At 37.3% G+C, this 15,001-nt stretch overlaps 2 protein-coding genes across 2 annotated transcripts in view; both read right to left on the reverse strand.

The window, feature by feature from the left end:
- The window catches only part of uri1 (URI1 prefoldin like chaperone), a 30,220-nt gene extending 28,158 nt beyond the window's left edge, over positions 1-2,062 (reverse strand). Inside the window, exon 1 of the mRNA XM_066713682.1 lies at positions 1,682-2,062. Within this exon, the coding sequence (XP_066569779.1) occupies positions 1,682-1,753 (72 nt within the window). The 5' untranslated portion in view covers positions 1,754-2,062. The remainder of the gene's footprint in view (positions 1-1,681) is intronic.
- Positions 2,063-9,757: 7,695 nt separating this feature from the next.
- Positions 9,758-14,867, reverse strand: ccne1 (cyclin E1). The gene is made up of 12 exons (XM_066713684.1): positions 14,545-14,867; positions 13,965-14,017; positions 13,743-13,842; positions 13,593-13,655; positions 12,620-12,774; positions 12,386-12,521; positions 12,004-12,150; positions 11,775-11,870; positions 11,410-11,544; positions 10,996-11,107; positions 10,739-10,896; positions 9,758-10,444 (listed from the first exon to the last, which is right to left on the reverse strand). Exons 2-12 carry the CDS (start codon positions 13,976-13,978, stop codon positions 10,328-10,330), a joined length of 1,233 nt encoding a protein of 410 aa, XP_066569781.1. The 5' UTR covers positions 13,979-14,017; positions 14,545-14,867; the 3' UTR covers positions 9,758-10,327.
- Positions 14,868-15,001: the final 134 nt, after the last annotated feature.

The raw sequence follows: 15,001 nt of genomic DNA on the forward strand, positions 1-15,001 counted from the left end.
TGAGCTTCAAGGCATTGAAGACAGAAAACAGGAGACACTTCTTCACACAGAGAGTCCTTACAATCTGGAACAAACTCCCCAGTGATGTGGTTCAAGCTGACAATTTGGGAACATTTGAAAATAGACTGGACATGATCCTTGGATCATTTAGTTATTAATGGACACCAAACGATCACGATGGGTCGAATGGCCTCCTCTCGTTTGTAAACTTTCCTAAGTTCTTAACTGCTTATTATTTTGTATCAATGTATTAATTCCCTTAATACATTGTTGATATGTATTGCATTATATTGTTCTTTTTAAATTAAAATGTAGCATTTGCTGGGCTCGTGGCCCACTGATTAATGTAGGTTGCTCACCACTGTTGCAGATGGAACCCAATACAATGTCAACTTCAAAGCCGTCTTGAAAAGCCCCCCTTGATAGGAAGCTGCATCACAGTGTTGATATAACAGTGGTGTTGAGCATAAAGCACTCAGCAACAGCTGGTACAGGTTAATTAGCTTACAGGTTATTTAGGCATCTGAATTTGAAGGATCTCAACAGTGAAATACGGGATAAGTCGAACGATCAGGGAAAAATAAAACAAAGAAAATAATTTGTACATCTTTATGCATAAAACACCAATGCAACAAAGTGCACGATGAAGAGAAGTACACCATAAAAATGACTTCACTGAAATTGGCTGTTAGATAAATATGTTGCCAACATGACACAAGAATCTTTAACTGCTTGGGACATGGCTTTAAGTTAGACTATTAAATACATACATACATAAAATCAGTCAGCCAGCAGGACTGCACATTTTGATAAACGTGCTATAATTCAAACCAGGAAGAGCTAAAAATATAGTGTAAAATATCTGGGGAGATTGAGAGCATGAAACAGCTTGTGTCACTTCCTGCTTGAATCACTGAAAAGTGCAGTTGAGATGGATGAGGCTCTAACTAGTTTGTGGAAAAGGTGACAAAGAAAGCCCTGAGGCACTGTATTTAGACTAGCCTGAAGTATTGAAATAGTGTTGAAATGCCATCAAATCCTTTATGTCTGATGTATGGGCTTATAAAACCAATGTAGAAATGTAAATTAGAAAAATCCTGTTGTCAAAAACTTTACTTCAGTATATTAAGACTCTTGTTATAAAATACGTTGTTAACTTACATTAATGCAGAGTTCATTAGCTAAATTCTGGTATTTCCCCCATAGCACTAAAGCGTTTTATTGCAGACTACAATTCGATTAAAACCTTTTGCACATGTCTGAAGTCACCTCTGCTTTTTACTGATCTTAATTGATCGTTTCAGATGCAAATGATTGAGAATCGATACCCTTATGCATTAAAAAAAACGCATGCAGTAAATCATTTCGTGTGCACTTCATAGGAAGAGGCCAGTAAGACGATACACGTATGGTAAACAAGTTGCAACACGTGATAAGGAAGTTTCGAGAACACACTGCAAACTTTCACTTGGCATTTCTTCTGCAACAATCACAAAAAGTGCACATGCAAATACATTTTTTGCATTATTACTTGCACATGTAACATATAATGTAATGCACACTTTTTTTTAGCTTACAAACCCGTAAAGCATAATAGAGGTCAGACTGCCAAACAGGACCGCGTGGAATCAGCCCATTTATAACGCACGGGTGTTCCGTCCGTTTCTTTCGCCTGTTTTACCTTTTTATGTTCTTCTCGAAGTCTGGAAACTTCTTTCGGGAGGAGGTTTTTCCTTTTATTTCTTTCAGCCATCTTCCCATGGGTTATTTTATATGAATATGCGTGAGTTTTATGAATCTCAAATTCAAATCAGGGGTTGTGAGTCCTAAAGAAATGTTTATGAATGCAATTGCAGGTATTTCTCAGCCCCTCTGGTCTCCTTTTATTCATCAATGGAGCAGCGGTTGTGATCCAGGACTTCGGGAGTGAAACCATTTCACACTCGCATTTTAGTGTTTCACCGTTTTTTCAAAAATAACCACTGAAGTGTTGCTCTTCCCAAGTCTCAGCACCGCCTCTCAGTCTGCGCCATGTTCCTCTGTCTTTCTCCTGGTGCACTCTGGGTAAAGTCAGACTCAAATCACAACAAAGCTGGAAGTGCGTAGAGAAGCACTGCCTGCTGATGTCTCGTTTATTCATTTTAATGTTGCAATTGTTGTTATTGCTGCTGGTGTTCAATTCAGAATTAGCACTTTGCAAAACAACATAAATACTCAGAATAACATCGTGTAGTAAGGTTAGCTTCATCCTACAACAAAATAAGTGGGAAAGCATAGTCCACTTAAACACCACTATGCATTGAATGATAGTTTCAAATAAATGAACGTATATGAGCATTGCATGGTGTGAATCGCAGTTACCATTATTTTAATGTAATATGGTATCCCTCTCATCTCATATCTACCAGGAACCAAATTTCAAATGTAATGTCTGCAGTAAAACTAAAGTAAATCATGGTTATGGTGTTAATTAATAATCATTATTAAATAATCAATGTATTCCTAAAGAAATGATAAATCAATTTTATATTACATATTTTTGTTAGTTTTTAGAGCTTACAATAAATGTTGTATAGGGCAGTGATTTTCAGGCCAATGTTACACCATGCGGTTGGCATGACATCATTCAAAATATTTGGGGGTTTGTCTCTTTTTCCAGAGCCAGTGTTAAGCACCATCAGACTCTCATATCTTTAGATTGCTTAACAGCTGTGCCTGTCATAGGGAAATACTGTAAAATGACTGATAGCTACAGAGCTGCAAGAGAATTATGCTATGCAAATGACTTAACATTTGCATACAAAAGGGAATTGAAAAAAACATTGGTTTGCAAAGCTACCATATCCTCTTACCAGGATTATAGAATAATTATATGAAAGGGTATTTTTTTGATGTGGCACTAAGTTAGAAATAGATACAAAACGAGGAACATAATATAATGACCAGAAGCTTTCATTGAAATACTCCAATGTACCAATGTGAAAGTGTTAGTATGTCACACATAACAACTGGTGGTTATAGGATATGTGATCTAAAAATAATAATACAAAAAACACTGGTATGCCATGGTATATAATATAATTTTGCATATATACAGCTGTGCTTTCATACTATGACAGCTGAATTGGGACATCTGAATTGAATGGTTAAATATCCTATCAATGGGGTATAATTCCACTCTGGGGGAACGAAAAAGAACCAACTTGGAGTTAGTCTCTGACCCGGCTTCACTTATCTAAAACCCATTAAAATCATGCAGATGGACATGAATTGGAGGAAGAACAAGACATTATTCAGCAGCAGAGCAGCGAGACAAATTAAAGGACAAAACACAGACAATCTGCTAAAAACGTATTCCTAGTAGGAAATATATGATAAGGATTTCAGGAAGTTCCCTACATGGCTGAGCTCTTTCTATAACATAAGACACTGCCAACTCCATGATAACATGAGTCTGCTGCTCAAAATATCCTACTTTTTAGCCAAACTTTATATTTTACAGTTGTGTAAAAGAAATGCACACTATTAATATTTTAATTAATTTTAATACAAGTATTTTGTGCGCTCACACACACACACACACACACACACACTTATATATTTTAATGAAAACATTTAAGTTACCTATAAGACACAGAATCCTCTTTAACTTTCGAGCTCAAATACTCTGAATACCATTAAGATTAGATTGTCAGATTGTAACTGTCAGATTAGCCAGAGAAGGGGGTTGTAATATAATTTAAATATGAGACCAAATGTCCTCTTAATTAGAAGGCACAGGAAAATGGGGAGTCTTAAGAAGCTACCTCTCTCTGGAGTTTAGTTTCAAAGTCCCTTTTCAAAGCCAGAGCAGTAATATTACATTTGCCAAAGCTGGTGGAAGATTTACATTTAGAGCTTTACAATACAATATCACCTCTTTTCAACAGAGCAATGCTTACAATGCTTTGAAATGTAATACGGCAACAGGCCAAAAGAATAAAAGTATCTGATTAACTGCCCCAAAAAATAATAAAACAATTTTGTTACACTATACATGTTTTTTTGGAATACATATGCCCAGCCTTCAGAAACCTTAGTTAACATGTTAGTATTTTAATACATTTTAATATTATTACGTTGTTTGTGATTCAAATATGAGAAGGAACAGTTGTGCAAAGCATATATATACTGTATACATCATCATCATCATCATGCTGTATCATCCATTACTGGATTAAAGGCCTCCACATGATGTTTCCACTTGCTTTGATCTACAGCTTCCCTTTTCCATGTCATACATACATACATAAACACACACACATACAAACATACACACACACACACACACACACACACATATATATATATATATATATATATATATATATAAGCACTGTGCAAAAGCTTTAGGCAGGTGTGAAAAAATGCTGTAAAGTAAGAATGCTTTCAAAAATAGACATGTTACAAAAAGAAAAATCATCATCAAATCCATATTTGGTGTGACCACCCTTTGCCTTCAAAATGTCTATTTTTGAAAGCATTGTTTACAGCATTTTTTCACACCTGCCTAAAACTTTTGCACAGTACTGTATATATATATATATATTACTTATTCGAACAGAACAAATATATGATTGTATTGATGCAATTAAATAAATCAATTCCAGGTCAAAACAGATAAAGACTACTTCCTTTTGTAGCACACGACTTCAGCATATTTTGCCCCATGTGGAAAAGGATGTGGACGTTGTATGTAATTACTGTCTGAGTCAGTTACTTATGCGTGTTTAATGATTTTGCATTCGTTATCTCACTCAAGATGCTGCAAAACCGTAAACCAGAACACCATCCCCCACCAACTTCCTGTTACAACATAGAAGATTCATCATTGGTATTTGTACACCCTTTGTAAAATAATCCCTGCAAATTAGATGACATTTAATAATTGCACATATTTGATGTTTTTTTAGTTTACTTCCATTACATTTTACAGAAAAATAATAAAAGAAAAAGAAAAAAAAATAACCGACCAGGTCCATATTTTCATCTATACAATCCAGAACAGCCGAACCAATTATACAAGCTGTCCCGGAGACAACGTTTGATCTTAAATAAAGAAGTAACTTGCTGTACATTAATGTATTGATTATATTAAGGTGATAGTACGCAATTGTATGGTGATTGTTCCATACGAATAATATAATTCAGATACATAATAATAATAATAATAATAATAATAATAATAATAATAATAATTATTATTATTATTATTATATAATACTAAACATGTGATAACTCCAAAATACCTGGAAATGATTTAACTGTTTATTAAACTGGAAATAATGTATATTTTATTCTCATCTGTTGCTTGCATTAGCATGCATTAGCACAATAGCATGCATTTTTATTATTTAGTAGTAGCTATAGTTAGTACTGGTATGTACAACACGTTCCCATGTGACACACAGTGATAGAGATCCCTTGATTTGTACGAATTTAACATATTTAAGTGTCTCTGTTTTCCTGTTGCAATACGCGGATAACGCCGCTTCTCAACAACTTTCAGTTTCTCCTCCTGATGTCTTTTCTGCTGCTTCTTATGGGCGTGCGCCAAGACATAGCCCCGCCCCGCCCGGCCCCTGGGCGTGGTCTGCGCGGTCACATTGGTAAACAATGTCATGCTGCCTGTAGCCACGTGTTCCGGGTGAGCTGTGGGGCATTTAACAGCCACACTGACAGCCAGGAAGCGAGGCTGTTGTTTCTGCATCATTTTCACAGTTTCTTTGTTGTCCTTGCTTTGCACGGTATTCAGTTATTTGTAATCATATTTAATAAACAAATGTGATAACTGAATTTAGGTAGCTAAACTATATTTCTACTTGTTTCTGTTTGTTTGTGTGCTTTCTTTGTTATTAATGACAGCTGCCAGAATCAGAGACCTGATGAAAGACTGAACACTTACTACAGCAATGGAACATTTTTTTAATGTGATGAACCCAGGATGTGAGCACAGACTGTATTATTTTAAATACATTACTAGATAAGGACAAGTTTTACATTTCTATACAATTAGGATATCATGCACTTTATTAGGACTAATACAAATGCTTTATTTTTCAGAATGTATAGATTGAATAATGCACTAAAATGTTTGGTGGTTTAATTTGATTATACACCATTAAATTGATTATTATTATTATTATTATTATCGTTATTATGTATGTATTTATTTATTTATTCAAAGAAAACCTTTCTTTATTTAAAGAAAGCTTAAGCATTTTGAAAAAATTAAAAAGTGCAGTAAATACAATCAGTACAAAATGTAATAGCATACATCTTAGTACAAATTAGAAAACAAGTGTGAGCATTATAGAGTTATGTTCCTGGCATGTGGTAAGGTAAAAGTGATAAAAATACATGAGTGATCAGGAGCATGAGGGGGCAGAGTTTAATATGAAAAAACATAAGAGCAAGTTGTCCATGGGATTGGAGGATTGACAGGAACCTCACAAATGTAGAGAAGCTATAAGTAACAAGCAATGAAGGCGTCATGGTTTCCAATGTAGGAAGTGACACACTGTGAGGCCGCATTTACCATGTCATTATCAGAGCTAAACAAATTTATGACTGATAGGAAATTCCTATAAGGAAAACATTTGTATATCAGAAATGATGGTCAAGTAAAAGCTTAGGCTGGTTATGAACAAAAGCATTTTATTGACAGTCATTAGTTAAGTCGTGAGATTAAAGAAAGTAGCTACATGATAATTGTTGCCATTGCAACTACAGACCCATTACATATGGATCTTTTGCCAATATCTTTTTGGAAATTGTATAATCATTTGATGGGTTGCTGCCTGTCAGAATACATTTCGATATGGTAGCATAACACTTCCAGGACAATTGGAAGAAATATATTATGAATGTCAAATTTGAAGAAAAGACAAACTTATCTGTGACATGATTTGATAATCACTTCAGATAGAATTTGATCCTTTCACACCACTTCCAAAAGCACAGCTGGGGTCCAAGATACACCCATTAAGCATGGAAGAGACAGCTGAAATTATTTACATGCACACAAACAAAATATATTGGGATTATCTGATGCCAAGTAAAATAGTGCAATAAAATGTGCAATACTTTAGCAATGTGCTAACTGAAAACAGTTTAAAAGGCATAAAATTCACAAAGCAATATTCAAACTCAGTTAATGTGCCAATTATTTTCTATGTTCAAGATAAGTACAATATGTTTCTGTAAGAATTAGGGTAAACTGAGAGAGTGGGTGTCATTAAATGCACATCTTAATCCTCCTTTTTAACAAGGCTTTGGAGATGTGGCAGTTGATCGATTGACTCAATACAGCAGGGGATTGAGATGCTAGCCATGAATGCTGCTGTACAAAAGTCTGTTCCATTGCACTGTGTTCGGTTTTAACTTTCTGTTCCTTTCAGCAACCAGGTAGATCCAAAGTAGGGCACTTGTGGGATTAAAATTAATTTCTTAATTCCATATTCATGAGGGAAATGTGGAAAAAGTATGACCGATAAGTCAGCAACTATTAAGGTATTTATCTTATTTTATGCATTGTCTAACAACTAATTTATTGTAATTCATTCATTTATTTTAAGGACAACTTTGTAGCAGCCTGCCCCTCTTTTGTTCTGGTATTCAGGTGATTTGCATAGCAGTTGTTGGATCTTCACTTGATCAGGTGTGCCTAATGGTAGCTGGTTGTGCTCCAGTCCAATGGGCACCTGCTGCTGCCAGCACAGTCTGTGCGGAGGGAACAAAGGAGCCATTGAGTACACAACAGCTGTCATGCTACTGCCGCCTGGCTGGGGCCTCACAGCTCCCCAAGCATGGCTGTTGGCTGTTGGGGGAGCCTCCTCCCATTGATAGGAGAATAGACCTTTTAAGAGACATGGTGTGCCTTAATTTCAATGACGAATTATAGCAATAAGAAGGGACACAGACCCAGTAAAATAATATACAAGCAGTAGCAAAATTAATTAGATTTCTCTCCTTCCCATCTCACATCTTTTTTTTTCTCTTCTGGCATCATCCAATGTGCCTCTAGGTTTAGAGATTTGTGTTAAGAGTTATGTCTAACTTTAGATCTGTCATTCTTCATAGGATTCTAGAACATAAAAAAATTAGTTTGCAGGTACGTCTAAACAATTCGTGATGCATATTCCAAGACTCCCTGGACGTCTGAAGAAAGATTCTTATGTTCAGGTGAAAGATGTATATTTACCCAGTGTTTTGAGTACATCCATCAAATTATTCAATTTAAACCATTTAATTTAAACAGCAATGCAGTTGTTTACCTCAAATGATATGTGCAAAACATTTTCTTAAATAAATAAACAAAACACTTAAAAACACCTATGCTGAAAGCCTATATCAGCTTGTAAACAGCAATATGGCACTGACAAAATGGAAAAGCTTGCCAAGATGTGAAACAGCAGTGTTAGCCAAAGTTTAATGTAATGAATTACCCTTGTCTCACCAGCATCTGTTAAGGAAATCATACTTACTTGCATGCTGGCAGCCTTATAAATATGCACATCTTTAAGGCACACAAGTGGTGACATCTAGTGGATCATTGTAATGTTTATGTTATCTTGAAACCTACTGCATCCAGAGGGCAGTGTGTTAGACAGCCATTATAGAGGAGAAGGAAAATACACCATTTTGTTTATCAAAGATCACAGTACCAAGATTCCCTCTGCTTCTCTGTCATAGCATATCACCTTAGATTAAAACAGAGTACATGCTTTATGTTCGCAAATGCTTTTTATGCTTATTCAACAGGCAGTTATGTTAAATGTTCATTCAACTCCCTATTCCTGGAGGGAGCTGCTTTTATATACATATATACACACACACACACACACACACACAAACACTCAAATAATTATGCATTTCTTGCATGATTTCAAAACCCAAATTTGTATTGTAAATATTCTGTTGTGTGGCATAGGTGAGCTTGGGTGGACACAACCTTCATACCATGTTCAATTACTTGCATTGCATGTATTGATTAGATACATTTCACACATGAGCAAGGATGTTTAAGCTCAATAAAGGGTTACTAAAAGGGTTGCAAGAAAGTATGTTATCTTTATCTACTCCAGTATGCATTTGGTACAAGCATGTTCGCTCATGTAAAAAGTTAATCATGAAAACACCTGTACAAACTCATGTCAGCAATGCCTAAAAACCCAATGTTGACATCTTTTCAGCAAGCACAGAGGACTTTTAATTGATAAAACAACACATTAAATCATAATGTGGTATAGTACAAAAGTGCATATAGTTTGCAACAATCACATGATACCATGATTGACATGACAGGAAGAGGGGGCTCAAAGCATTCACTTGCTGGTCGACACCCAAACTTTTAAGATTACAGTAATGTTATCAATGAGCTTGCAGTAGAGGTTCTAGGACTCTGGCCCGTCTACATTTAATCTCCTGCCAGGCAGATAGATGAGGGAAAGAGGGCGATGCTTTTGCAGCACATTATATAGATAGTGCCATGTATATAGAGCAAAACATTGTTCTTTTAACTATTAGGTACATAAAAAGCAATTCAGTACATTACCGTGATGACCACCCCCGACCCTAGTCCTCCACGTTAAAACAAATTAGCAGTAAAAGATGTCCTTCAAGTTACATGATGACATAGCAGTGAAAACTTGCACCTGATCAAGAGCATCCATGACATAGAGAACCATAGAGAAGATAATTCATGAACAGGACAGTATAAAACATAAAACTGTCCAAGACAGTATCTTTATTTAAAAATATGATATACAGGAAGGTAGCAGCATTGTATCATTAAAAACATTTAGAATTTGGTAAACCAATACTCTGAGCAGTAAAAAGAGGTTGAATACCTTATTGTGAAAATATTTTGCTTATCAAGCTGGTTTTTCCTCTGGTCCCCTTAGCACGCACATTTGGTCCCAAATGTCTAATCTGGCAGTGGAGATCAAGCCTCCAAAAGGCAATGAATGGCAGTGTGGGCCATACGCAGAACACCCAGTCAAGGCATTTACTATCCCAAGTCTCACCTTATGTAGCAGCATTCAGAGCACACAGAGCTCTCAATATTTGGCAGGTAATGGACTTGGCATCTTCTCAACTAAAATGTCAATTTACAAAAAAACTTAAAAAAACTCCACCTAGCAATTCAATTCCACACATACACAGGTGCCTTATGTAGCATTTAAAAATCAAGTGATCAGTAATGCTTAATTTCATCCCACAACACCAACCAAGATGTCCAATGAAACTTTCCTAATGTTGAGGAGTAAACTGGATCCCACACCATTCAAGATTTTGACGGTTCTGGTTTTTCACTGCTCGGAGGTGGGGTGAGAACCCCCGAAGGCACTGGAGACCTCTGGTTCTGCTCCGACTCTACAGCCTGATAAGCATAAGCTTTGTCCTAAGGGCGAAAAACGAGAAGATTGTTAGTTCTCCAAAATAATCTGGATCTAGAACATTTTTTGCGAATGTCCATCATTGAACTAGTTTCAGAAATAAGCCGTATTGCAAGGTTCAAGTACACAAGAAACATGTACAACAAGCTTATTAGTTCAACTGCATGACTATATACACAATAGAAAAAACATTTGCGGAGTTCCATCGGTTTTAAAACAGACCGGTGAACTTTAGGTTTAAGATTGCTGGAGAGGCATCCCACATGAAGTAAATAAAAATAAAATAAAAAAATGCTTACCAGCGTCTCCAGGAAAGGCGGGTGGGTCTGGATGTTGTGCATATCATCTGCCGATATCCCCTTGAAGGTCTTCATTTCTGAGCTTCCCACTTCCCTAATGGATACGGCGAACGGAACCATCCACTTCACACACTTTTCAAGGTCTTGCCACTGAAAGCCTGCCAAAACAAAAAAAAAAAAAACACACCATTACTTCCCTGAATTAAGTTAGAATACAAATCAGTTAAAATTTCCTTAAATACAGTCAAATGCTATACCTGAAACCTTCTGCACCAGTTCGAGTGAGGAGAAGTGAAATAAGGCAGAGGCGGCCAGCACCCCATAGGAGAAGTCTAGGCATCGAACATCTAAGGTGCACAGATCTATCAGCTAAAGAGGAAAAAAAAAAAAAAAGTTTAAAAACATGCAATTTACCAAAATTAAGTATTTTTGAAAGATCAACAAGAACTGCCACCAAAATATAAAATCTTTACCCGTTCAAGTCTGTACTGGTCTACAGTAGGCCTAATCCTAAATCCTAATACTAATTAGGATAACTAAAACTAACATTGTGCAGTTAATGACAATACATTTTCCATGGAACAATGTCTGAGAAGATTTTCATGAGCCTTTCAGACTCTTTAAATTAGGAGGCATGTAGGGAGAAAAAAAGTATTACAAAAGAAAGTTACCTCTGCAATTTGTACAAATGTTGCTTGGGGATATTGTGGAATCAACACCTCACTGGTATCCTTTAAATATGCAACTTGCATATAAATGTTTAGCCAAGACATGGTTGTCAAAGGGCTCAAACTCCACTTCAGCTCCTGGGAGAGAAATTAAACCAGAGTGTAAGAATACGACACTACTATTCCCTCAAGCAGAAACATTGAAAACAATTAAGTTGACTAAGGCTGTTACTGGCACTAAAATAAACAAGCAATTGATTTAAAAGACATTTGCTTCAAATCAACCTTTGTAAACTTTTCAATCATCCCTCTTGAAGATTTCAATTTTTTTTAGCCGGAGTTTCAGGGTACTCCATCTACAAGTATACCTTCATTATGATCAGTTCCATATCCAGAATTTCATCCTCTGTACAAGCGCCATCTGTAACATAGGCAAACTGGTGCAGCTTGGGAGGATAGATTTCCTGAGGAGCAAAACAAAGGAGGATGACAAACTTAGTCATTTGCATCCCTCTATACCATAGAGCCTGGTATTAAAGAGAGTAAACATGAGAATGACAACAAGACACCCAACACAGGGAATTCAGAAACTCTTACCTCCAGCTTGGCAGCAATAAAGAGAGAGGAAATGCCAATAAGTTGTAATCTTGTTTTGACAACGTTCATCTGTGTCGCCATAAATCGGTCAAAGAAATCCTGTGCCAAGTAAAACGTCTCTCTGTGCAGCTTGTACACCTCACAGACCTGCCATGGAGGAAAGTCAACAAATCTTTACTACAACAAGGACTGCCAAAAAGGCTCACCAGTTGCCACCCCTCCGATTTAGCACCACAAAGCTGGTGGTTTTTGCTACAAACTCCAGCCTTTCAAGTCAGCTGCGGTTTGCTACCTTCACTCCTCTAATCTCTGATAGATGCCAAGGGAGTGTCTTCAACATTAAACTGCTTTCATACAGGAAAAAGTAAAATAAAACATTCACCTCCATTAGCCAGTCAAGAAGTATGGCCCTCATTTTTGGTTGGAGGTGTGGATGCCTCTCCAGAAATCGATTATCCCGTGGGTACGTTTTGTCTTTTTTCAGAAGGTTGTTCCACACGTCATCTTTATTAGCCCAACTGCAACGCAAAGAGATTACTCATTAAATATACAAGGGATATTCACCTATTATTAAATGCATAAGTCACTGCAAATGCCATTAGTGCTAGGCCCTCACCATAGGACTGGAAGTGGGGAGGATCTTGTAGGTGTGACAAAGATATTCTTTAACATATACTGCGCACAGGCAACACTGTCCAATTTAACTGGTTCATCTACTTCTCTGTCGGGTGTGTGAATCAGCCTGCATGGACTTGTGTGATTCCAGACGGTCTGAGGAGAGAAAAGAAACCTTACCATCAAACTGACAGAAAACCAAAGACCCCAAAACACAGTGAAAAAGTGGTAAAACCACATTTAAAAATATGTTTACGTTTTCACAACTACACAAGTAAAATTCTTGCAAGCAGCTAGGTGAATTACAAGTTTAATACAGGGAAGTGGAATTGTCCAGACAGGATTTGTTAATAAATCACTGTGTAGAAGACACTACCACCTTATGGTCGTCATCTATTGTACTTCATGTATACATCAATGGTGTACAACACTCAGGCAATTCCTTTGCCAAAGATGGATGGATAGTGGTATATGCAAGCATGCGTGAATTATACTTTATATGTGCACATTAAAAGCAAAGCTCATTGCCAACTCCATCTGTATATTTGAAAGGTTTGGCAACCTATCTTTGGCCTTAACTTCCAATATAGATTTGCCAACAAATGAGACGTTAATATTTGTGTGACATGGGATTGCAACTGGAAACAACCCAATAAGTATTATAAATAACCTATTTCATTTTTACTAGATTTGGAGCAGACTACAGTACTGGATGAGTTACCCTTTGATGCCATTTGTGTTTTGTTTACACAATAAAGCAATGATATTAGTTGTGGTGGTTTGACATCTGTATATTTCCTAAAATGTAGAATACAACCAATAAATCTAACTTTAATGAGCTGTTACCTACTTGCAAATGTATCAATAGATTTTATTTTGATGCATCACTAACCAAGCAATTTTCAGTTTCATTCAGAAGAAATAGAATGGGTTGCCATAAATTGACGTTTTATAAAGGTAACTACATTAACTACCTGATTTTCATATTGCTTCTTATTAGTCATTTCCAGAACATCTTCGTCCGGATCCGGCAAATACTGGGAAATAAAGACAGACTTCAGTTTGTGTTGCCTTCAACTCGACCATAAAGAAACGCACAGATCCCTGGGTACAACTGCACTTACAATGGCAACATTTGCTTTTCTTTTCCTGGAGCGTGTGGCAATGGTTTCTTTGGTCACTTCATCGCTTGTAGTAGTCTGTATGGGCAACTCTTTCTTTAACCTGGAAGACACACAACACGTCAAGACACCACATGCATCAGGAGAGGCTCCGCGGTCGAGCAAAGGACACTCGTTTTGCAACACGCCAATCACACGAAAGCTGCAAACAAAATGAAAACTCACCCTTTCCTTGGCATTGTATCCTCGGGGGAATCCTTTACACTGGAAATGTTAACCTGCAAAGACAAATGCCTGGTTTTGAGCACAACATGGTAAAAGGTTTAAAAACTTACACCCCCAACCCCCACCTAACCTCCCTCACAAAAGCCGTAATGCCCAGACGGCAGACGGCAGCGCGGGGAATGCAAGAGGGACACAAGGTTTAGATTAAGAAAACCATCTACAATAGCCCGTACAGGGTTAACTGGGTCCATGCACAAACACCTCAAAAAGCATATTTTAGCTTCGGAAAGATCGGATGGTTTACAAGAAATGTTAATTTTTTAAAAAAAGACACTTTAGATTTCCCGGTCTCTTGGCTCGGACAGACAGAAAATGGCCGAGCTGCTTAGGGAGACCTCATTCTCCTAAACGCGCTCTCTTAACATTTCCCACAAAATCACACCATCTCCCACCCGGTGAACTGATCGTGCAAAACCTGTACCATTTTAAGGTTGCATTTAAATCAGCTGTTAAGAGAAAGAAACAGAAGAGCGACTCGAGTTTGAGCGAGCGAAGCCAAGAGCCATGATTCACGTCTTACCTTTACAGATCCTCTCCTTAGAAGCTACACTTCATAAATAAAGAACAACTCCCAACTGCTTCTGTCAGTTCATTTGGATATACCGAGCATGATCCTTGGCTTTGGGGTGCAGGATGAATATTGTCGGCCTTTTATTGTGCCAGCAGCTTCAGGACGTGTTCCTCTTGGGTAGCTGCCGATTGCTATACTGAGCTGGCGCGGCGAGTTTTGCGCCTCATCCTTATAAAGTGCCTGTAGTCTCGCCGTAGACGAAGGGGCAGGCAGAGCGGGTCATTTAAAAACCTGGCGCGCCACGTCCGTTTATTTCCCTCCTGCCATCGATACCTTACAAGTAAAACAATTTGCTGCAAACAATAAACGTATAATGACGTGAAAACGTGGGAGATCGGCATTTATTGAAAGAATGACTTACATGTTGCTTTGCTGTATTTTGCCGGTAGTGGAGGGGGCGGGGCGT

This window comes from Amia ocellicauda, chromosome 9 (assembly GCF_036373705.1).
Source record: "Amia ocellicauda isolate fAmiCal2 chromosome 9, fAmiCal2.hap1, whole genome shotgun sequence".
Taxonomy (NCBI): Eukaryota; Metazoa; Chordata; class Actinopteri; order Amiiformes; family Amiidae; genus Amia; species Amia ocellicauda.